The 23,603-nt window shown below is 38.2% G+C and overlaps 2 protein-coding genes and 1 pseudogene across 4 annotated transcripts; 1 reads left to right on the top strand and 2 right to left on the bottom strand.

The window, feature by feature from the left end:
• The first annotated feature begins 6,362 nt into the window (after positions 1-6,362).
• On the top strand, positions 6,363-14,218 carry LOC149842802 (ATP-citrate synthase beta chain protein 1-like). Of its 2 annotated transcripts, XM_089999445.1 has the most exons (17): positions 6,363-6,550; positions 7,997-8,125; positions 8,231-8,333; positions 8,439-8,504; positions 8,609-8,732; positions 8,939-9,073; positions 9,521-9,581; positions 9,656-9,732; positions 10,378-10,533; positions 10,617-10,745; positions 10,882-11,014; positions 11,117-11,244; positions 11,361-11,466; positions 11,647-11,723; positions 12,199-12,269; positions 13,062-13,346; positions 13,885-14,218. In XM_089999445.1, the coding sequence occupies exons 2-17, from the start codon at positions 8,026-8,028 to the stop codon at positions 13,958-13,960; spliced, it is 1,827 nt and encodes a 608-aa protein (XP_089855571.1). In that variant the 5' UTR covers positions 6,363-6,550; positions 7,997-8,025; the 3' UTR covers positions 13,961-14,218. The 2 variants fall into 2 exon arrangements, with proteins under 2 accessions (XP_089855571.1, XP_089855572.1); XM_089999446.1 differs by lacking the exon at positions 13,885-14,218 and having other exon boundaries at positions 13,020-13,143.
• A 1,425-nt stretch (positions 14,219-15,643) lies between these two features.
• Positions 15,644-18,475, bottom strand: LOC149842801 (small ribosomal subunit protein eS21y-like). 2 transcript variants are annotated; one of them, XM_089999448.1, is made up of 4 exons: positions 18,418-18,475; positions 16,483-16,573; positions 16,117-16,249; positions 15,644-15,828 (listed from the first exon to the last, which is right to left on the bottom strand). In XM_089999448.1, the coding sequence occupies exons 2-4, from the start codon at positions 16,530-16,532 to the stop codon at positions 15,766-15,768; spliced, it is 246 nt and encodes an 81-aa protein (XP_089855574.1). In that variant the 5' UTR covers positions 16,533-16,573; positions 18,418-18,475; the 3' UTR covers positions 15,644-15,765. The 2 variants fall into 2 exon arrangements, with proteins under 2 accessions (XP_089855574.1, XP_089855573.1); XM_089999447.1 differs by having other exon boundaries at positions 18,379-18,470.
• A 2,492-nt stretch (positions 18,476-20,967) lies between these two features.
• Positions 20,968-22,552, bottom strand: LOC149842800 (putative inorganic phosphate transporter 1-7; annotated as a pseudogene).
• Between the last annotated feature and the right edge of the window lie 1,051 nt (positions 22,553-23,603).

Below are 23,603 nucleotides of genomic sequence, written 5' to 3'. Positions count from 1 at the left end.
GCTTCGGCGAGGGTTCCTCATCATAAAAAAAAAGAAAAGAAAAAGAAAAAGATTCTAAACCACTACGGCTACTGAGCTGAGAAGAGTCCACACCCACCAATTGCTCTTTTCAACATCATCTTTTTAAGCAAACCCACTGATGTAGAAGCAATGCATCAAGAATTCAGTCCATATCTACCAACAAGAAAAGCTTGGAGACCACACTCAGGACTAGGGCCGTCGAAGGGTCCTTTTTGTATAGGATACCCAAGCAGACCCGGACCTGAAAAGTGTCAACCTGAATAATATTCGGGCCGACCCGAGAAATCCAAGTCATTGTGAGCTGACAAAAAAGGGAAAGGGGAAAGGAAAAGGGAATGACAACCAAACCAACCTCTTCCATTGCAACAGTTACCAATCCCTGTTGTGTCAACATCTACATATATCTGACCTAGGCCCACAAGGGCTTGGCTCATCTGGCAGGTGCGACTTGTGAATATTACCAAGATGACAGGATGTCACAAGTTTCAGTTCGAAACCCATGGGTGACATCGCTTGTCGAAGCTCAATGTATTCTCCAGCAGGCAGGGGTGAGTGATGGAGGGTTTTTTCTCTCAAACTATCCAATATATATATATATATATATATATATATATATATATATATATATATATATATATATATATATAATCACTAGAATATGAGAATTGAAAATATAAGAACTATGTGTGAACCACAATTTTCATGATTTTTTTGTTCTTTTCACTTGAATCTGACCGTACTAATATAATCTACATGCTTAGTTTCATAAGAACACGCTCTTGAATCATCCTATTTTGATCCATAAATGAGTTTTTTTAAGGCTTTAAAATCAGTGACTCATATTCTTCATAAATATTCAAGCATTAAAAATCTGCAAAAAAAATATTGAAAATGCACATATTTCTCGTTCTCATATTTTGGTTTTCATATATATATATATATAATCACTAGAATATGATAACTGAAAATATGGGCATTTCCAACACTTTTTTTTTGCAAATCCAACCATGTGGATGTGCTTGGCACCGTGAATTTGCTAGGAATCAATTATTGGATCGTGTATTTTTGATGAAAAATATATTTTTTGAATGCTTGAATATTTATGAAGATTATGAGCCATTGATTTTAAAGTCTTAAAAAAATCTCATTTATGCATCAAAATCAGATGATTCAAGAACGGTTTCTTATAAAACCAAAATCTTGATCACATACGTACGGTTAGATTCAAGAAAAGAACAAATTTTTTATAAAAATTGTAGTTCACACATTAGTTCTCCTATTCTAGTGATTATATATATATATATATATATATATATATATATATATATATATATATATATATATATATATATATATCTTCTCTCCATCCAAATCTGTGTCTGATTACGAATCCTATTACCTTAAATCCAATTATATCCTACCAGAGTCCAATCCATTTACATCCCTTATTATTTTTAAAAGATAGGTGGGACACAAGACAATGTCACAATGTGACGTTTGGTCATGCACCTACCCCTAACCAACAGCCAACCACATCTCATAATTAAATTTTCAAAAAGCTGCAACCAAAATAGAATGGAAAGCTTACAAGGAGCGAATTCATGATTAATTTACCCAGCCCACCTCCTAACCGTGCCCCCTACAATGGACAATCAACGTTTCGGATCTGGAGCAGGTAAATACATAAGGATTCAGATCAAAATAGGATCCGGAGCAGCCAAGAATTGCAAAACCTTCATCCTGGATCCAACTCATTTGCATCCCTAATCATGCCCTTCATTCTTGGTTGAAAAACAAAGCACAAGAACAAAGACACCATGCTCATCCTTGCACCTCTCTCTCTCTCTCTCTCACACACACACACACACAGTAATGAAGTTACAGTTTGCATCTCTTCAATCCACTGGTCCAGTACATTAACTGCAGAGACAGCATGGTGGACAAGTACCACCATTACTGCACAATTGGTCTATTACTAAGGGCCGACCCAGCCCAGGGACCATGGGCCTGACAAAGCTCTTGTGGGGTTTGGGTTATTTCAGGTCCGGGTCGGACACTTCTAAATCTTTCTGTATATGTTTGGGCTGTATTGATATAGTCTTTTCACCCTACCAAATGCGATCCCACTTGGACCCAGTTCGGCCCAAGACTTACCAGGCTTGAGGCTGCACAAGCAGCCCAAACCTAACTCATCTTGGGTCGGATACCTGACTAATCGTTGGGTACCCAACCCGATGTCCATCCCTATCCAAAAAGAGGCTCCAGGACCACGGGATCCATCAAGATTTGTTTCTGTTTTTTATTTCATCTTTTTCACATCTTATCAATTCAATCTTCTTTGTTTCTTTTATTATACAAACCGATTTCATTTTGTTAAAACAAACCCAACTCAAAATCTTAACAAGGTTCCTTAAGGGTTTGATAAGTTCATTAGGAGCATGTTAATGCACAATAAGAGTGAATTATATAATAATAATGATGTTGTACACTAAATTGATTAACGAGTTTTGGTTGAACTGAGATGGAGGTTGGCTGTTTGAGTTCAAATTGCACCGGGTTGAAGCTCAAAAGTGTACGGGTTATGACCTGATATTCACTTGAATAAGATTTGATAGGACCCGGATTTAGGCTGGATGTAATAGGTCTGATTAGCTAATCAGGTTGGATCTGGTGGATTCGAGTAGGATGTGGAACAAATCTAGTTTAGGCTGGATGTAACAGGTCTGATTAGCTAATCAGGTCCGATCTGTTGGATTCGAGTGGGATAGGGAACAAATCTAGTACATAAATTGTGAAACCAGTTTTGTGTCCAACCCGAATTCTGATCTTTAGCGATTATCCTTAACCTAAAAAGAAAATTGTAAAAGCTAGGGCGTCTCGGTTATGATATCCATACCTATCTCTGTGTATGGTTATGACTAAGCCATGCCCAATTGAGATTGGGGACCATAAACTCAAAGTTGGACATAATTCAGGTGCACCGCTAACCCACCTGGCCCTAGTGCATTTGTTACCCCTTTCATGGCCCTACTTAACAAGTTTTATCGTAAGGGTGCAAATGGACTTGATTTGATTTTTTGAAAAATATAGTACGTCAGAATCTAAAAAATAACCTTTAAACTTTATGAAATTCAACACATCAAAAATCACTTATTCTAATATACGATTGTAAAGTTACGGCTTCGGCGGCAAGATGACTATGTCAAGTGCTATCTAATTTTAGGACTAAAATATATATGATTTAAGCAGAAATTTTAATAAATAATATAAATAAATTGATAATCACGTCAAGAAATAGATAAAAAGAAAATGTACATTTCACCATCCACAGCTATATCAACTTACTTTAAGTTGAACCGGCGTAAGGATCAAGCTTTTGTGTCCACTCTAGGGTTAGAAGCACACCTAATGGGGAAAACCTGAGAATGACTATTGGCTACATGACATAAGGTCCATTGCTCCTCCTTATGGTGAGACTTTCTGTTTATAGACTATGTAGACTCTAGTCTTCCATTAAGAAAAAAAGTCACGGTTGATGCTAACCTTCAAAAATACTTTTTAAATTGACAAAGTAATCACTCATTAGATAATATTTTTAATTAAAAATAAGACTTAAAAGTTATAGAGATTTTATAGATACAAAAAATAAAATTTAATAAACACAATAATTATAAAAAAACAAGATTTACAAATAAATTGGTTGGCAAATCAGGATTTTAACTCAATATATGCATATTTACTAGTATACTAAATGAGACCTTAATATAATGCGGTTATACTAGTTACCATTAAAGGCATCCAAAAAGCTTTGCTCACCCCGTACATAAATATATGGTAACAATATAATATACAATGATTGTTCGAGACTAAAGTTCATGTAGCCAATATCTCAAAAGCTTTGAAGAAAGAGTGGTTATTAACCATTGCCTCTTAATAAGGCTATATGCCCTCACAAACATCAAATTGCCTAACTGACATAGATACAAAATCAAATCTATTACAAACATGTGCCGCAAGTTCTACGATCTTGGCTGAGTCTTCAAGTAATTTTCTCATACTAATGCCATGAGTAGGTCTATCTTTTGAAGGTGTCATTTTCAAGAGATCTTATTACAGAAAAACAATAAGATACACTGCATTGCCCGTATTCACTCAGGCTTGTACCCCTAACTTGATTCGTGAGACATCAAAGGTATTGTATCCAAAAGTTGTAAGGTTGAGACTTTTTCTTGTGTTCAAATATTGATATACCTTATATATGTTTCTAGATAAGCTCATCCAGCAACCAAAACTAGTAAAACCATGATAAAATATTATATAAGTCATAATTGTATACAATATCAATACAATGATTCATTAACATAATCATGGTCATATTTGAATATTCATAAATTTTATCAAAAGCTATGCAAGACCATATAAAATGTCCAACATTTTATCATATTTTCAATACACATCAAGCATATTATTTTTTAATATAAATGCTTAATATAAGATCTAAGTGTGCATTCAAACGGAATTTGAATTTACTTAATCAAATTATTCATTGGACTTGGATAAAGTTCATAATTAATATATGATATTGGATCTTCATTCAAAATCCAATCCATTTTTCATTTTGATACCGAAAGGCTTGTTTTATTTTTTTTCTACAAGATCCAATATTACCATATATATATATATATATATATATATATATATATATATATATAGGAAAATGCATAAGCGCTTAATGCATAGGTGCTTACCATGCTTAATCATGTTGATTGCCCATCACGTGCATTGATGGATGATCATGTAAAAAAAAATGAAATCACGTAAAAAATGGCTCAAAAAGCACCAAATGGACTTTAGCGACCCACTTAGAGTGCTACTACTCTGCCGGGTCCTTGGATCTACTGCAAACATGCAAACATGTGTGTCATAAGTCCCACAATTAAGCTCCTATGCATTAAGCACCTACGCAGTTCGTGATTAAGTATGAAAACCTCCTCAATGGAAAACCCTCCAAAACCTTTTTGATGGACACTTTATTGGATTTTTGGTGTTTTTTTTTAAAAATTTTAATCATACAAATCACTTCTTGGAGTATTTGATTCCAATGCATGGATAGTTTTTTTATAAGTTTTAAAATCAACAACTTACAATTTTCACAAATTCTCGAAGCTCCAAATACCATTTTTTCTATCCAAAATTCATGATCCAAGTGTTGATTTATAATACATCACTCATCTGAACACATTTGTAAGATCAGAATTTTGAAAGGGTTTTCATTGGAGAGGTTTTAGTTTTCATAGACATGGAAAATAGAAAATGTACCAACCCTACCCACTAAGAATTTTTTTCAATATTTTTTTGAAATACTGACCTTACTTATGTGTTCAACATGATTGATTTATTAGAAATTGACAATTGAATAATGTATTTTGGATGAAAAAATGTTATTTGAAGCCTTAAAATTTTATGAAAATTGTAGACGGTTGATTTTTGAATCTTATAAAAACATATCTATAAATCAGAATCAAATGATCCAAGTGTCAATTTCTAGTAAAACAATCATGCTATCAGAATTTTGAAAAAGCATGAAAAATTGACTGTCCAATCTGGTACCATCTGACAAGGTCGGGTAGCTTCCCACTGCCACATATATATATATATATATATATATATATATATATCAAATCTTAATAAATGGCTTATTGAATTTATTACAAATTGAAAGGGTGCAGCATGATCCAAAAAGCATCAGACTTGTTTGCATCACGCATGGTAAGAGGGCACTGCTTGAGGCGCTTTTATACTACAACACCATTCAATAGTACCTACTCTTGTTTGCATGCATCTAACGATCCAACGTTACAATCTAGTCAACCGGGGCATTGATCAGAAAATAGCTCAAAACACACACACACACACATATATATATATATATTAAACCATGGTAATCCGGCCAGCCACCGGCTGAGATGGTGTCACCCCCCTCCGGCGACACCATCCAGGCCAGCGGCTGGCCCAGAAATGGCCAGCCATCTTTGTTTTTTTTTAAATTGAGGGCTGGGGTAACACCGATCAAGTCATTTCTTGGCCGATGGCTGGCCAAAAAATCGCCAAACTTATTTTGTTTTTGAGTGACCAAAGACATGAAAATCAGATTTTTGGCATCCAAACAGGTTCATAAAATTTTTTTTTGGCAAATCAAAAACCTGATTTTAAGCAACTGACAAACCCATGTTTGGTCAATTGAGGTAAAAGCTGAGGGCGTTTTAGCAATTGAAGAGAGATTCAGAGGCGCTCATGCGTGGGCTGCAGCTACTAAAGAAGCCCGCTTAACTATCGAACTCCTCACACCACGTGACGCGCGCTTCGTTTTGTTGCTCATCATCTATACCTACCAACACCCTCTGCTCCTTCCCCCTCTCACTCCCTCTTTCGTCTTCATCGCTCCCTCTGTTCTTCCTTCTAGTCCTCTACTGCGTCTGCGTCTGCGTCTCTCTGCAGCGAATCTGAGATCATAAATCCTGAACTTGAGGTTATTTTCCCGGTTTATCCTAAATCATCATGTTTTCGTTGCTCTTTGCCTGATATGTTTCTTTTATGATGTTGTTTTTTGGTTTTAGAAAGATGCTTGAGATTATGATGTAGTTTTTTCCTCGTTCGTTTTTTTCTGTTTTTTGTTACTTTTTTCTTTTCGTCTGTTCTTGCGGAGGATTGAAGAGATCTTGAAATTTTAGTTAAAATTTTCTTTTTCTGCAAAGTTAATCACCGTTTTGAAGAGTGTATGTTCCAAATCTGAATGTGGAGAATTGATTTGAGTTTTCTGGGAGCTAGGATCTGAAAATTTTTCGTTTTTTTATGAATTTCGTGAGATTTTTCTCTCTAGAGGCTTGCATTTTGTTTTCTGTTGATTAGGGATGGGTAGAGTTGTGGCATTTGAGTTTATGGACTTTGTTAGAAACTTTCGGAAATTTTTCTTTCGCATCTTGTATTTTTTTTCCTTCATTTTTTAAAATCGAGTCTTTTGTTGGAAATGATTCTCTTTGTCTTATCAAATGTTATTTCGGAGTTGAAATTTATTTGATTTGTTGCAAAATGGTGGGTTTTGTTGCATCTTATATTTTTTTGGGTTGAACCGTGGAAGTTAGGGGGCTTTTTGGTGGACGTTCTTGGATTTTATTGAAGTATAGGGATGTTTATATTAACAAAAAATTTGTTTTTTTTTACTTTTTTTTTGGGGTCGAATCGTTTGATTTATTGATCTAAACTCTATTTATCATTCTCCTGAAACTTCTGTATTTTCGTATTTCTTTTGTTATGCTGGGATCTTGGCTTCTTCTTCTTCTTTCCCCACCTTCTTCTGGAGGTAAGGTTAAATGGTCCTCTGATTGAAAGAGCAAGTGTGTATAATTTCACGTATGCAATTTTGTTTTCCTCCTTGGGTTGTTTGTGGATCATTTTGAAGCGCATAATTTAGTATCATATTGAATTTTTACTTCTTCCCAATTTGGGTGCTTTAGTTATAGGATATAGTTTTTATAGCCGTATTATGTGAATAGGTGGGAGAAATTATCAATTGTGTTGGGGAAGGAACAAAATATCCCTTTTTGTTTTATGGATAACAAGTTTTAATAACTTTTAAGGTTTTTTGAAATAACCAGATTCCATATTTTATTATTTGTGTCGCATTTTGTGGTGCTGCCTTTATTTCTTCATCTCGAGATCATTAATTTCATTAGTTCTTTTCATATCTCCCACCTATTCAGATGATAAGGCTAGCGTTAGTTTAATAGGCTATTAAACTGTTGGTTAGAGGGAGCAAAACCTTTGACAGGCGCTTTAAACTGGCACAGATTGTTGTACTTGTACCATTCACGATCTTTCTTTGGATCAACACTTGTGCTTGCTATTATCGTTAATCGTTTCTGCAAACAAACTTTCATTATGTTCAGAAGTCCAATAAATCCATCATCTCCTGCAGGTTGTTTATGCTGAAGGCCATTTGACAACATGGCGACTGGGCAACTATTCTCCAAAAATACGCAAGCTTTATTTTACAACTATAAACAGCTTCCTATTCAGCGCATGCTTGATTTTGACTTTCTATGTGGTTCGTCTTTCTCCATAATAAAAATGCCAATATATACATTATAATTACAATTCCATAATTTATGGTTCATGTTGAGTTGCTAACCCTATGTGCTGGTGTATCTAGGAAGGGAGACTCCATCTGTTGCTGGCATAATAAATCCTGGTTCTGAGGGATTTCAGAAACTATTTTTTGGTCAGGAGGAAATTGCCATCCCTGTCCACGGAAGGTGATCAAGTTTCCTAATTACAATTGTTATAATTCTGATCTATAAACAGACGTTCCAGCAATCAGAAAAATCTTCCTAACAAGCCTCCGATTTTTCTTTCTCCAGCATTGAAGCAGCATGTAGTGCACACCCAACTGCTGACGTTTTTATCAACTTTGCATCCTTTAGAAGGTCAGTGACAGGCTCATGCATAAGTTAGAAACATTATACAGGCATTCAGTAGGACGTTTTTCTAGTGTTGCCTGACTGAATTAGTGTTTTTGCTGTATTTTCAGTGCAGCTGCTTCCTCCTTCGCTGCTCTTAAACAGCCTACCATCAGGGTTGTGGCTATAATTGCTGAAGGTGTTCCAGAATCTGATACTAAGCAGTTGATTGCTTATGCCAAGGCTAATAATAAGGTGGAGTTATTGACTTCCCTTTCATTTTGGATTCTATTTGCATTTCTTGGGAAAGTGGTGCAACTTGTAAAATTGCAAAAGATTGCAGATACACGTGAATTCATCTGAAACTTACTTTAGGTGGAAATTCAAGTCAGTTTTTGTCTGGGAAGGAGCAATTTCTTGTTCATGTCACATTTAACCTTACTAGCTGATCTCAATGACAGGTGGTTATTGGTCCTGCTACTGTTGGTGGTATTCAAGCAGGTGCATTTAAGATAGGGGATACTGCAGGAACAATTGACAATATAATTCATTGCAAGCTTTATCGGCCTGGATCTGTTGGATTTGTCTCCAAATCTGTATGCACTTTTCCAATTTCTCACTTGGTGTTTAACTTTGACTTCTTTGCTATGCTTCTTATTCTTTGTTTGTTTTCATAGGGAAAAAAATGTGCTCTTGTTATTGTTTATTCTGCCAGCATGCTTGTTATGGATGAATCACAGTCTTAAGAGCTGCACCTATAACAGACTGAACACTGAACAGCTTCTGTAATGAAACTTTCTAACCTCTAGATTGCATGCATCTGTAGAAGTAGAACCTTAAAAGACTAATGTTAGCAGTGTACTGTCCTCATTATATTTGCTCGATGAAGTCATTATGAACTGGTGATGCAGCATATTATTGTGTAACACAATTGCTTCAGTTAATGTTTGTATGGATGCATGTCTCTGGCAGCGTTAGTTTCAGTCATCTTCGTTAAGTCAATGAAAAAAGGTGAATCTCTTATTTCTTCACTATAAATTCAGGGTGGGATGTCAAATGAAATGTACAACACGATTGCACGTGTCACAGATGGCATTTATGAAGGTATACACAGCTGTCACATATTGCTATTGGAGCATCCATATTCCAGGGTTTCTGTTTATTATTCATTTTTGCAGGCATAGCAATTGGAGGAGACGTCTTCCCGGGCTCAACGCTTTCTGATCATATCTTGCGGTTCAATAACATTCCTCAGGTAGTTCATAAATTCATTGTCTGCTATTGTCTTTTGATGGTTCTTGTACATGTTTTTACCTGCTACATCTGTTCCACATTTTTGTTTTTTGCCCAAATGAATACTGAAAACTGATGGTAATGCTGGCATAGTTCCTAATCCTGTAGGGTTTTTACTTGAAAAGATTAAATTCTAGTTCTTCTTGCACACAGTTTCTGAACCCGGTCATAGCACTAAGTATTGATCTGAATGATAAGTTCTCTATGCAGAAGCCATACCATTGGAGGCCCCTGTTGTTGATTTTTAGAACTGCAGATTTGGACTGCAGAAACCGAGTCACTCTTGATTTTTCAAACCTTGGTCTTGAATGAATCTGAATTCAATGCTTGTTCCTAAGTCATTAGCATGATACTTCTAACATTTAAGCTATGTGCTGTGTTGGGCTTGTTCAGCTTTCTATAAACATGTCTATTCTGTAGGCTTTTATAAACATAAGCTCTTTTACAGAGCTCTACAAAAGGAAAATTTTAGTTGAATGGAAGCATTTGGAATAATACCTTGCATTTGAAATTTTATATGAAAATTTTCCCTTTGTTTCTTCTTTGCAGGCCTTAATGCCTTCAAGTGACCTAAAATTTGTGTTGGCTTTATTAATTGACATTATAGGTTAAAATGATGGTGGTTCTGGGGGAGCTTGGTGGGCGAGATGAATATTCCTTAGTTGAGGCCCTAAAACAAGGAAAAATACATAAGCCAGTTGTAGCCTGGGTCAGTGGAACCTGTGCGACACTCTTCAAATCAGAAGTGCAATTTGGCCATGCTGTAAGACGTTGATCATTTTTTTTCACTGTTATGCTGAAAGACCATTTCTCTCCTTTAATCTCTATTAAAATCTTCAAACTCAGGGTGCTAAAAGTGGGGGAGAATTGGAATCTGCTCAAGCAAAGAATCAAGCATTAAGGGAATCAGGTGCAGTGGTTCCAACTTCCTATGAAGTATTTGAGGATGCTATTAAAGCAACATTCCAGAAACTTGTATGTTATCATTATGTCTCTCCACATACAGCTATATTATAGTTTCAATATTTTGAAGCCTGCCTTGGCCAATTAGCCATGTGTATGAAACCTACAGTGGAGCCTTATCCCACATTGTATTGCTTTCTTTATTTAGGTTGAAGAAGGAAAGATATCGCCTGTACCTGTAGTCAAACCACCTCCTATTCCAGAGGATCTTAATACAGCTATTAAAAGTGGAAAAGTTCGTGCACCAACTCATATTATCTCCACAATCTCTGATGACAGAGGTTTGACTCTTGGATTACCTTAGGATTTGCTTAATTTTGTAGTGTTACATGGTCTCAAAGTCTTGGTTGACTCTTTCCTAAGTTATCCCATTCTGTATCCAGGTGAGGAGCCATGCTATGCTGGTGTGCCAATGTCAACTATTGTGGAACGAGGTTATGGTGTTGGTGATGTTATCTCGCTTCTTTGGTTTAAGCGTAGCCTTCCAAGATATTGCACACAGTTCATTGAGGTGAGGTTGCTGTGTACCACCTTCCAACACACAGACCTATCTCTTTTTATTTTGTGGCACAATTTTGAGAATGGCTGCGATGCAGTTAGCTTATCAAACTGTCTTCACTTTGTCAGATTTGCATCATGCTATGTGCTGACCATGGTCCTTGTGTCTCTGGAGCTCACAACACGATAGTTACTGCACGGGCTGGAAAAGATCTCGTGTCAAGTCTTGTTTCTGGTAAGACATAATTTGTTTGCTGCTTGTTGCTTAAGTGTAATGATAGTTGGATGTGTTGAACCTAGTTTAGGGTTTCCCTGTAATGCACTAAGTAGGAGTGTAATGTGCTATTCTTTCAAACATTTAAGAGCTGGTCTAGTTCCTTTGAAGGGATGTTAAATCCTTCTATATTCCAAACAGGGCTGCTCACTATTGGTCCACGATTTGGTGGTGCCATCGACGATGCTGCTCGGTTTTTTAAGGATGCCTATGATAAGGTAAGTTTGGACAAAGGATCTTGTAGGTATCCATAGTAGGGGTGCCAACAAGTCAGTTTTACCCAGACCCGACCCAGACCAAACCCTATAGGGTACGGGTATGGTGACAAATAAGAAGACCCGGTCCGGACCCGAAGGTCCAATTCATACATGGACCGGGTATATTTTGTGAAATTTTATACCAGATCTGGGCTCGACCTGAGTTCCGATTAATACCCGCCAATTTTTCAATGTAAAAATGATAACAAATATTATTTTACCGGGTATGATCGGGGTCTGGTTCATGTAGTTCTTATCGGGTCCCGGTATGATTTCTCTTATAGTAGACCCGGCCCAAAAATCTGGTCGAAGTCTGGTTCCACCTGGGTCCGAACCAAATCCGACCTGTTGACACCCCTAATCCATAGGCTTTAAGTTGTTTGTAACTTTACCAGATTAGATCAACTGAAGAAATTTGTTTGTTGTTCCACCTCAGGGCCTTTCTCCTTACGAGTTTGTTGAAGGAATGAAAAAGAAAGGCATTCGAGTTCCTGGCATTGGTCACAGGTATAGGAAATTGCATAATTGACCAGTCATGGTACATATTGTCATGTTGGTCACTTGGTCCTGATTTCACATGTAATGCATTCGAGTTCCTTGCATTGATCATGGGTATATGAAATTGCATAATTGATCAGTCATCCTACATCATCATGTTAGTCCTGATTCCACGTGACACTGTTTTATATCACATAGTGTAGTATAAAATAAATAGTTGGAAGTGTTTCACTTGCAAATCCTATTGCTTCTAGCATTAAAGGAAATGTATTTTCTCTTCAAACGAGTCTGCTTGAGTTTGGCTCAATATGTCTGGAGTTCAAATCCCATTACTTCCTGCTTAGAAAGTTTTTTTCTTCTTCTCTTTTTCTGTAAACAAGCCAGGGTTGGCTCAGCTCATTTAGCTTGTGCTCATCATGAGCTTGAGGTCAGCTCAACTGGCCACAAAAATGACCTGAGTTTGAACACCTCCAATTCGGTTCATTCGTCTCATTTACCAGCTGTAACCCCTATCCCACCTCCAATAATAAAAGAACAAAAAGACATGGGGCTACTTCTCTAGAAAGGCACAGAGATTGACTTGATGTGGTGTGGTCATGTAGCTCCGAGTCCATACCGATTTCTGAGAATTCTACATTAGTAAATATTGTCCTTTGTCTTGACATCGATCATTCTAGTTGTGTTATGTAGTTATCGTTCGGCTAGATATCAAGTTACTTGGTATACTTAAATCTTAATTGTTTGATGCTTTATTTCAAGATCTTGAAGCAACCTCTAAAACCAATTCTTCTTTGGTGAAAGAATCAAGAGAGGAGACAACAGAGATAAGAGGGTGGAGCTGCTGCAAAAATATGCACATACATATTTTCCTTCTGTGAAATATATGGAATATGCGGTGCAAGTAGAGAAGTACACCCTCTCAAAGGCAAACAACCTGGTACTGAATGTTGATGGAGCTATTGGGTCACTTTTCCTGGATCTCCTTTCTGGTAGTGGAATGTTCACCAAGCAAGAAATTGATGAGATCGTTGAGATTGGTTATCTTAATGGGCTGTTTGTGCTGGCACGCTCAATCGGTCTGATTGGGTAAGTTTTTCTGAACAGCATAAAGCATTAGATTTCATATTTCTACCCTGCTTTTCTGCTGGATGCATGCTTCTTAGGTGCATACATCTTATCTGAGTACTTGGAACTCAATTGCTCACGTTACTATTGAAGGGCCATTTCTCAATAATTGATGCAATTGTGGTCCCTTTAGCTGATAATAGTGTTTTCAAGTACGACTCAGAATCATGCAAGGTTTTGCTGGTCATTTTGGAAAATCAGCGCATGCATGCAAAAAATAAGATGTACCATGCACATGCATGCACAGACTATTCCAGCCTGTTTATTGCATCTTATCTTGACGGAACCATCTCGAGTTATTAGCACTCCAGTTGTGATTTCTGTTAGACCTGGATTTTAACATTGAGTTTGCACCTTGTTCACTTTCCAGTCACCAGTGCCAACGAATTTTCACTATCAAGAAAAATGAAAATATTTGATTCCTTGTCCAAGAGAATGCAACTCGAACCAATCCAGCTCTCATTATCAATATTTTGACTGTTGTTTTGGAAATGCACAGGCATACGTTCGACCAGAAGAGACTAAAACAGCCACTGTACCGACACCCCTGGGAAGATGTTCTTTACACAAAGTAAGAATGGAGTTTTGCTGTTGCTGATTACTTTGCCCACCTTTCTTTGAAGATGTTCTTTACACAAAGTAAGAATGGAGTTTTGCTGGCTTTTTGCTGTTGCTGATTACTTTGCGCACCTTTCTTTCTTGTCTTTGGGTTTCTGTTGTTTCTATTGCATATGAAGCATACCAAGGAGGGAACAGTTTTTTCACTGCTAATGTATTAGGCGGCTGTATTGAGACGAATTATAATTTAACATGTGCGGCAGTTTATTCTGGTAACTGGCTACCTGTTATAGTGTTATTGATTAATAACTTCCTCTAATTATCAATCCTGAAATTCTTGTATCCAAGGCTAGCAATTGTTTCTAGTGGCTGGAGAGGGTCACTATAAACAATTAGGTCTGCCTATTTTTTTGAAAAAAATAGGTCTGACTATTGAGCATTTTGTATTCAAGAGATTTTGATTCTTAAAAAAATTCTGAATCGTAATTCATAAATATCTCAACTGAGAATGTGCTTAGATCCCGTTATTTGGACCTGTCAATTCTATTCCCTTGCTTGGCGCCCGACACCCTTGGACCCTCGCAAAACCTTTAGTATCTCCTCTAACAATCCTTCATACCTTGACCTAAGAATTACTGATTCCACAATCTGGGTCACCTCTCTACCGGCATATGCTGTCCTGGTCAACTTTGTCCCCGAACCAAAGTAAGCATGCCTCCCAAGCTCCAGCACAATATCCAGACTTAGTGGAAAGGAAAGCCGCTTTCCCATACCATACTCAAGACCCCACCACTTGCAAAGGGAGAAAGGGAGCTTCCCGCAAAATTTTACAAAGGCATGTAAAGAAATGCAGTTTCATGTTTCTTTGAAAAAGGCTTCTGCTATGTTTAGGGATGCAAACAGAACATCCAAAAATTGCAAAACCTCCATCCTGGATCCGACCCATTTGCATCCCTAGCTAAGAAAAATAAGAGCAAAAGGCATACACCAAGGAGACGGCCCTTTGACCTTAATCTGCAAGAACAAAAGGTTACCAAATGGACCATTGGAAGGTTCCAACTAGGCCGAGTTACAACTTAATTTGCATCCTCCAACTTGAGCTAAAAAAGCTTCACTGTGACATATCACCATCTAAAGTGCAGCCTAAACAAAGATGAATTTAGTAATAACACTTTCTCAATTTCAGTTAAAAACTTTTCAGTGACGCATCACCCTTTGAGATGCAGCCTAAGAAACTGTGTTTAGCAATACCAACATCAACAATTATATGAAGCATGCCATCACTCCAGTTGTAAACTCCGTTTCACTCGTTCGTTCAGTCGCTAGTTCTTGTCTCCTTACTGACCAGGAAAGTTTGCATAAGGATTTCCCAGCTCTAAAACCATTTCTATATTAAAAAACTAGCTTTTTTTTTGTTGAAAAATAAGATATCTCATCCTCTGGCTATATACATTGTAATTGCACGTTTAGCTTATTAGGAAAAGCAACTCATCCGAGGTCTTCAACTCAACACCTTTCACAACCCCACCCCCCATCCAGTTCTCTCACTTAAGCAAGGGTTCCTCATCACCAAAAAATTAAAAAACAAAGACCTACCAGTTGACTTGTTCCATCCCTGAGGTCGAAACTCACAGCGATTCTATTGTAAACGTCTAATAATTCAGCACTCTTTGATATGCTCTTGCAATGACCAAAAGAAATGCAGTGAATGAAAAACATTCAAACTGGGGAATGTTTTACGAAAACTAAATGATGACAAAATCCAAGACAGCAAGAAACATTAAGCTCTCAAACAAGTAAAATTCTTGAGAAAAATTTTCTCCTACTGTCGAATTTCTGCCTTCTTCTTTTGCCACAACCTGTCCAAAGCACTGTCTGCATCCCCCTGTAAAAAAACAAACCTCAGCATAAGAACCAAATGAACTTTTTTAGAATTGCATTTATTCAGTTTGACAATACAATTTCCAAGGATAACAATATAATTATATAAATTATAAAACTCCAGATCAAGAAAGACGTTATTTTTTCTCTCTGGCATGTTGAGTCCTTTCTCTTCCAGAAGAGTTGTAATCCTAATTGATTATTTTCCACAGGACAAGACAAAACACAAAATTCAGGAACAAAGACACATCCTGTCCTTTCTCTAGCTGATATATTAATTTTGGAGGTAAACCTGTGCTCGGACGAAACCACAGAGCGCAAAAGTGGTGAATTGACCAGTGTAAATGCCATTCTCATCCAGATGTCCAAGGTTTATCTGAACAGAGGCATGATCCTTTGAAGTAATGAGACGATTCGTTGCAGAACTGCACAACAAGATGCACAAGTAAAAAAAAAGAGAAAAAATCTAATCACCTCTATGTATGTACAAAGATCAATAGAAATGAAAATCAGAATATGAATCAACTTGATATAAGAAATATAATTTGAAAGAGATAAAAACTATTCCAATCATAGAAAAGGGTACATATGTGTTTTCTTTTTTTTGAGACTATAAAAGAGTTGTATGTATTTCTAATTTCTGGATAAATTTTATTACCATTTCCTTGGGATGTAAAGATCCATGTATTGACCCTCTTCATTCTGCATCTTGTCAGTGATTTAAGAAGTGCTACGCAAGTTCAATCTACCTGCAACAAGATATCACAACCAAATGTTAGATAATCCCCAAGTTTGAAAGAAGCTGCAACCTAATTTTAGTTTTAAAGGATTGAAATATTTATCAGTTCAGCTGATAGAAGAGCAGCTTTTGATACATTTTTTTAAAAGAATACAGAACCAGCAGTACCTGGTTTTACATATGCAAATAGGCAATCATGTTATCAGAAATCAAAATTTTATCATTTAACATGGTGAATTCTTAATTCCTCGGCCATGTATTAGTTGCAAATAACAAATCCTATCACAAACTGACAATCTTGCTGACTCAATAATCCATTAGGAATGTTGACATAGCTACTGAATCTTAGCCATCCTACTCTCTGTCCAGGATAAGCTAATGGATTCATTTTTTGTGTGTCTTAGTTTGTAGCATTCAACAAGAGGAACTAACAAGTTACCCATGGAACATGATGAAAGGCATTGCAGTACAAACATACTTCTAAGACAAATTTTAGTACACGACCAAAAGCAACAACTAGTTCACAGACAGAGGAATGAGAAATTGATTAAGAGGCCATTGACAAAAAATCCCCCACATAACTTACAAAATCCAAAGGATAAACTGTTGCCCATGGAACATGATGAAAGGCGTTGCAGTACAAACATACTTCTAAGACAAATTTTAGTACACGACCAAAAGCAACAACTAGTTCACAGACAGAGGAATGAGAAATTGATTAAGAGGCCATTGACAAAAAATCCCCCACATAATTTACAAAATCCAAAGGATAAACTTGTTATACTAATGCATATTTGATTGCAACCATTCATGGCTGATTTGGGATATTGAATTACGCACCCTGACAGCAGACCAGGTATTTCCGTGCATCAAAAAAGTTCAATGTGCCACAGTTATCTAGATAAATGGGATGAGTTGAGATATTGTATTGTGCAACACAACACATTACCCTAAATCATCACAGGTTTCTTGGCTACTTGCCCTAAAAATAAACAAGAAGGGCTAACCAGACAAAGATGGTCGACCCAGAACTAAATATTAAAAGCCTTGAATCAACAAACCAATGACACACTACACCATGATGCCTTATACAAGCCGATACAAATTGGGTCCCAGCATTAACATAGACCGCATGAAACCCGATTTAGTCATTAATTCATTACAGACTCTAGTGATGGAACAGAATTACCAGCAGTCATTCATACCCAATCAACCCGGTTGATTAAGCCTTATTCCCTAAGGATTCAATCCAACACCCTAAATTTAATGTTGATTCAATCTGAGCCACATAATCCAAAGATGAGGATCCAATAAACCAACCAACTGACGATAGCATCACAAGGTAACATTGCAACCACATGAGAGATCAAGGTGGAATCATGTAGTTCCCAAAAACTCAATTGATACTAAGTATGCAAAACCAATGCCTATTGCACGTAAAGTTATCCATTTTATCTAATCTCCCACAGATCAAAAGATACCGATAAAATCAACTCCATCCTTATGTTTTCAGAAGAAAAAGAAGATCACACTCCGAACGGAATAATTTCGCAAAAAATAAAAAAATAAAACGCGCTAAAAAGAGAAACACGGTATCCAGATCGCAAGCGTCCAGCATTAGCAACCAGAAATTCGACTAAAGAACGAAAGCAAAGATCCTTCGGCGATTTGACCTCTAGAACAAAAGGAAACACATAAACACGACAAAATTGTCCATAAGTATATGCAAATACTATGGCAAAAACCACAATGGTTCAGATGCAATGGTCAGATTCACCATGAAATCCAGAATTCTAATGGATTAGGGATACTCACAAGCACTTCAGAGAGAGAGAAGAGAGAGAGAGAGATCACCGGAAGCCTCTTACGGAGCCGCAACACAAAAACCCTATAATTTCTTTAGCGATGAGGCGAGGCCGCTAGGGTTGTATTGGCTTTATAGACGCGTGACATCCTCGGGTTGGATATAAAAACTAACTTAGATCCATACCCGCAAATCTGAGGTGGGTCCACGCTAGGGGTGCAAACGGGTCGGATTCGGTCTAGATCTTATCAGATCCGAATCCCGATCCGAAGAGGTACTGTTGGATACGATCCCAAATACATGTGGAAATAGTAATACTGGATCTGGAAAAAATATAACAGAAAAAAAAGTGATTTACATGTAAATTTTTTCATCCGATCAGATTTTGATTCAGATTAACTCCAGACCCAACTTAATTGCTGATAGGAATCTAAAGGTAATCCAATTGAACAGATTCTAATCTGATCCGAATGGGCATTGGGATTAATAACATGTCGGATTCGAATTGAATATCCAGCCATATCCTATCCGTTTTCAGCCCTAGTCCACGGTAGGGCTATCAAAGGGTCGAGAGTATCCGATGGCCCGACCCATCAAATTGTACCCAAACCAGCCCAAATAACTAGTTGCCAGTTTTATGTTTTGTCAGATCGTGTAAATTAAAGAGCTTACATTCACTAAAAATGCATGGGTAAACCTAGGTTGGGTTGGATATCCAATAAAACTCATAATGCAACCCAACTTGAGAAATAATAAGAGTTGGGCTTGAGTAGACCCATATAATATCCGTGTCAGCATTTTTTTGTGTTCATACTTGCTCACAGTAGCTGAGATGCGTATGCTTAGATGGATGTATGGAAATACAATAAAAGATAAGATTCGGAATGAGGAGATACCTAAGAAGGTAGGCGTTGCACCCATTGAAAATAAGATGAGAGAGAATCGTTTACAATGGTTTAGACATATTCGGCGAAGGCCTAATGATGCTCCAATTAGAAGGATGGAGAAACGAGAAAATATATTAGTTAAAAGAGGTTGGGGTAGGCCTAAGAAGACATGGATGGAGATGATAGGAAAGGATATGAATGCTTTGAACCTCACCGAGAACATGGCATTGGATAGAAATGATTGGAGGAGAAGGATTCATGTGGAAGACTCAGAATGATTTTCTTTTTTGGTTCATATCGCCTACCCCAATTGTTTTGGGATGAAGGCGTAGTTGTTGTTGTTGTTGTTGTATACTTGCATATTCGGGTTTAGGTCCGATAAAGTACCCAATATAAACTTGACTCCTGTAGGTTTGGGGATGGGATGTAATACTTATTCAAGAGTTGGATCCAAAAGTCGTGATGATCCAACTCAAAGTCAGCTTAAGTTTGCGACAAGGTGGTTCGAAACGTGTTGAACTTGTGCAATTGAAGCTTGCCACGTCCTAACTTGTTTACCAGCCTTATGATCAACTTTAAAACCTTTTAATTACTTTTTTTTAAGGCAAGCTGGGGTTAGTCAATACCACCGGTTTTGAACCTGCAACGTCCCACCACAAGGAGACCTGCACTAACAGCTCCTACCAACCACACACAACTCCTCGTTGGTAACTTTTAAATTTTAGTACTCTTTATGATCGACCTGAAAAGATCAGGTGCAATATGATTGCATAAATATTTGTGCAATAAGCACAAAATCACTGTTCATCTTGGGGACAGGCTTGACAGTTGTGGAGCCCAAGGCCTTATGGAAGGCGATCAGATGCTTAATGCACAAACTTTTAAGGTGTCTTTGATTACTTCATATCTCTGGAGAGGACCTCTTGTTCATTTGATCATGGCGTGGGGCTCACATCTTGATCCAACTTTCATGCAAATTAAGGATCTCAAAATCGAGGTTTCGTTTTAGGCCCAAACCCTTCCAAGTTCACAAATTTGAAGCCCGAGAAGAGGGGGGGGGGGGGGTTGTATGTTGGATCCTGGTACAAATCCAGTATGGCCAATGGGTCTCATATGGAACCCTGATGTTGGATCCAGATAATGGATTTAAAATATGGATCTAAGTAATTAAATCCAATGATCTAGTGTAGTGGGCTAGGAATCCAATGACCTACTTACATAGTGGGCCATTGAGATATGAACAACTATGATAGTGGTGAATCCTACTTCATATTAGATTTCCAACATAATTAAGAACCCAATAAGCTGATTATGGCTGGGTAACGACTACCTAGGAGAGGATAAATACTCAAGCCCTTGTCTCTACAAGCAAGTGAGAGCTCTCTATAATTTTATATAGAAACCCACCTAAAACAGGTCGTTAATCTCAACTCTATTCCCTTCTCCAATTTCTTGCCTTCACTGCGCATACCTCGATTCTAATTTCTACACGCCACAATCTTAATTCCTTTAATGGTATCATAACCAAGTTGCGACAGACATTGCTTTACTGATTCGCCTGTAGAGCATGTGACTTTTGTTCGTGGAGTATCAATGACGAAAAGTGTTGTTCTGCTCTTTGAAGTGCAAAGGCCCCACACCAAATGACTTTTGTTCATCCATGAAACAGGATACCCAAAAAGCACCACCCATCAATGTACCTGCTTAAGTCCTTTACACAGGAGGAACCGTGATGCTCTCATCTGCAACGCTGCCTCTGGTGGCTCCCTTCGACTCGCCAGAGGCCTCCTCGAGGGACCTCCCTTTTGACACATGCACTAGGAACATAAACAAGAAGCCGAGCAAGTTGCAAGCTGCCAACATGAACAACGAGTTCCTCATGTCGATTACCAGCTGGTACCCCCTATCCACCTTTGTCGGGTCGGGGCTCTGCTCATCATACAGGAACCCAAATGCCCCCACGATCGCTCTGGCCTTCCCCATCGTCGTCGATATCCCATGGAACGTCGACTGCAACCTTGTCAAAAATATCTTTGCTAGCACCACGAATGTCGTTGCGTTCGGCTCGAAGTTGGAGAAGAAAAACGTGAATGCGTACAACACCAAAAACTCGATACGAGTCTTCGATATGAGCCAGTGCTCGTAGGGAACCTCTAGTGCCAGCATGAATGCCATCATGAACGTTAACCCCCCCGAGCTGGATGTAGAATCGCCTGATGCGATTGATGAACGCCATGGTGAACCTGTAGCCTGAAACAGTGGAGAAGAGGGCGATGAGGGTTTGGGCTCGGGCGATGTACACCTCCTCGATCACACCCATCGTCTCCACCATTAGAATCCATCCCATTTTCGAGAAGATGTCCTTCTGAAATAGGTTATGGCTGTAGAATGCCACATCTAGTAGGAACAAGGTGGTTGTCATCCCCAATAGCGGTGTCACATACTGCCTAGTGAACTCCGAGTTGAACAACCCAAACCAGTTAGATTCATCCGATATGATCCGATCAACCTCAATATCGATGTTGAGCATCTTGGACATGTTGGTTGCGACACGCTTTGCATCCCGGGCCACGAGCGCCATGAACCGGGCGGTCTCGGGCATCCACATCCGCCAATAGTAGGTGAGCACGATGGAAAGCATGTTGAACATGAGTTTGAGATGCCAGACGTAGTCAGACTGGGGAGGGACTGATCGAATCATATCGGCTTTGAAGCTGGGTGAGTCATATCAGGCCCGAAAGGCGGCCGAGATGACGATGGCAACCATCCCGCCGGCTAGGATGCTGAAGCCTTGCATGGCAAAAATGACCGCGATGAAGGAACCCCTGGTTTTCTTGTTGGCGTACTCCAAAATGATAGTCGCGGAGAGGGGGTAATCGCCGTCAATGCCGAAGCCAAGATGAAAGTGGAAGGAGCAGATCATGGCCATCACGACAGTGTGGGACATGCCAAAGGAGAAGCCAAATGCGATGGAGCAGATGACCATGAGCACGAGGGTGAGGTTGTAGACGTGCTTCTGGCCAAGCTTGTTGCCAAGCCAACCAAAGAAGAGCTGGTTGATGAGGGTGCTACAGAAAGTGATGTCGTTGATGGCAACAAAGATGTTTGGCGGGAGGGAACCCAGATTGTTGTAGCCGAGCTGATGGTAGTAGATGTGGCTGAGGAGATTGGTGATGAGGGAGATGTAGAAGAGGTCGTAGGCATCGGTGAAGAATCCCATACTAGCTATGACTATGGCGGTGAAGTGGTACCACTATATATTCACCACGTCCAGCGCCTGCAACTGCTCCCTTGCCATTGTTGTTGGCGCAACCATCGATCTTCATCACTGCCTACCGCGGTTACCGAATCTCATGGCAAAGGCAACGACGAGGGTGAAGGTGGCAGTGAGGGCGAACACAGTCGCGCCCCCTTTGGTTTCTCTGTTTTTCCGTTTCGTAAAAGGGGGAAAACCCTCTCTTTTACGAAAGTAGATGAAAAAAAAACCAGGTTTGGAAGAATTAAGACCCCCTCAATTGTTTGGTATAAACACTTTTTCAAGTATTTTTACTTCTTTGCCCTCTCTCTCTTTTTTGATATTTTTAGTCGCATCCATTTTTTGTTTGATTACTATTATGCCCCTATACTTTTTGAGTTATTTCTCTTGTATCCTCTATTTTACAAAACAGAGGCCTCTATTTATGGGTAATTCCAGAAATAGGCTTGTTCTCTAGATATTATTCGAGACAGGGTTATTGTGTCCAGTTTTTTCAGAACCACCCCATATTTTTATAAAATTATAAAAAACCACCTAGAGTTCTCTATTTAACTCAAAAATTTATGGATATTATGTTATGGATTATTGATTTTACCCAGAACTGTTTCTGACTTTTATGATTTTGCAGAAAAATGCTTCTGGTTAGCGAAATACCCCCCAAAATTTTATCGAGACATGTTTGAATGTAGATTGGTTTAACTTAGTATAGATAGTTTCTCATAAACCTGGTTGGATCCAGTAAATTTCTTTTGGACCCAGTTATAATCTGCTTTGGATCTGATATGAGAGAGGTTGCTTTTTACATGCATCTGACTTGAATCCTTAAATATTTGCATATTATCTTTTATATGCTTTAATATTCTATTCATGTTTTGGATCATATTATATTTTGATTCAATATGTCTTTTTTCTTTATCGAGTTTTATATGGATCAAGTATAATGAGACAAGGATTTATTAGATCTAAAGTTTGGGTCAAGATTGGATCTGATCGGTATTAGATCAGATGTTTGGATCTAGTAAGGTGACACGGACCTTGGTTTGATCCAGTAAAATATTTCAGATCTGGTTGAATTTGTATAGATCTTGATAGA

Source organism: Nuphar pumila, chromosome 3 (genome assembly GCF_984573655.1).
Source record: "Nuphar pumila chromosome 3, dmNupPumi1.hap1.1, whole genome shotgun sequence".
Lineage (NCBI taxonomy): Eukaryota > Viridiplantae > Streptophyta > Magnoliopsida > Nymphaeales > Nymphaeaceae > Nuphar > Nuphar pumila.
Note: the sequence above shows the minus strand (reverse complement) of the source record. Positions and strands in the feature narration are given on the sequence as shown.

What these genes read in the sequence shown, in the direction of transcription:
- LOC149842802 (XM_089999445.1), top strand. Translation starts at nt 8,026, where the DNA reads ATGGCGACTGGGCAACTATTCTCCAAAAATACGCAAGCTTTATTTTAC. An exon ending in ATGCCAAGGCTAATAATAAG is followed by an intron (nt 8,733 to 8,938) that starts GTGGAGTTATTG and finishes TCTCAATGACAG; the next exon opens with GTGGTTATTGGTCCTGCTAC. An exon ending in AAGCAACATTCCAGAAACTT is followed by an intron (nt 10,746 to 10,881) that starts GTATGTTATCAT and finishes TTCTTTATTTAG; the next exon opens with GTTGAAGAAGGAAAGATATC.
- LOC149842801 (XM_089999448.1), bottom strand. Translation starts at nt 16,532, where the DNA reads ATGCAGAATGAAGAGGGTCAATACATGGATCTTTACATCCCAAGGAAA. An exon ending in CTTTACATCCCAAGGAAATG is followed by an intron (nt 16,250 to 16,482) that starts GTAATAAAATTT and finishes CTTGTTGTGCAG; the next exon opens with TTCTGCAACGAATCGTCTCA. An exon ending in GTGGTTTCGTCCGAGCACAG is followed by an intron (nt 15,829 to 16,116) that starts GTTTACCTCCAA and finishes GTTTTTTTACAG; the next exon opens with GGGGATGCAGACAGTGCTTT.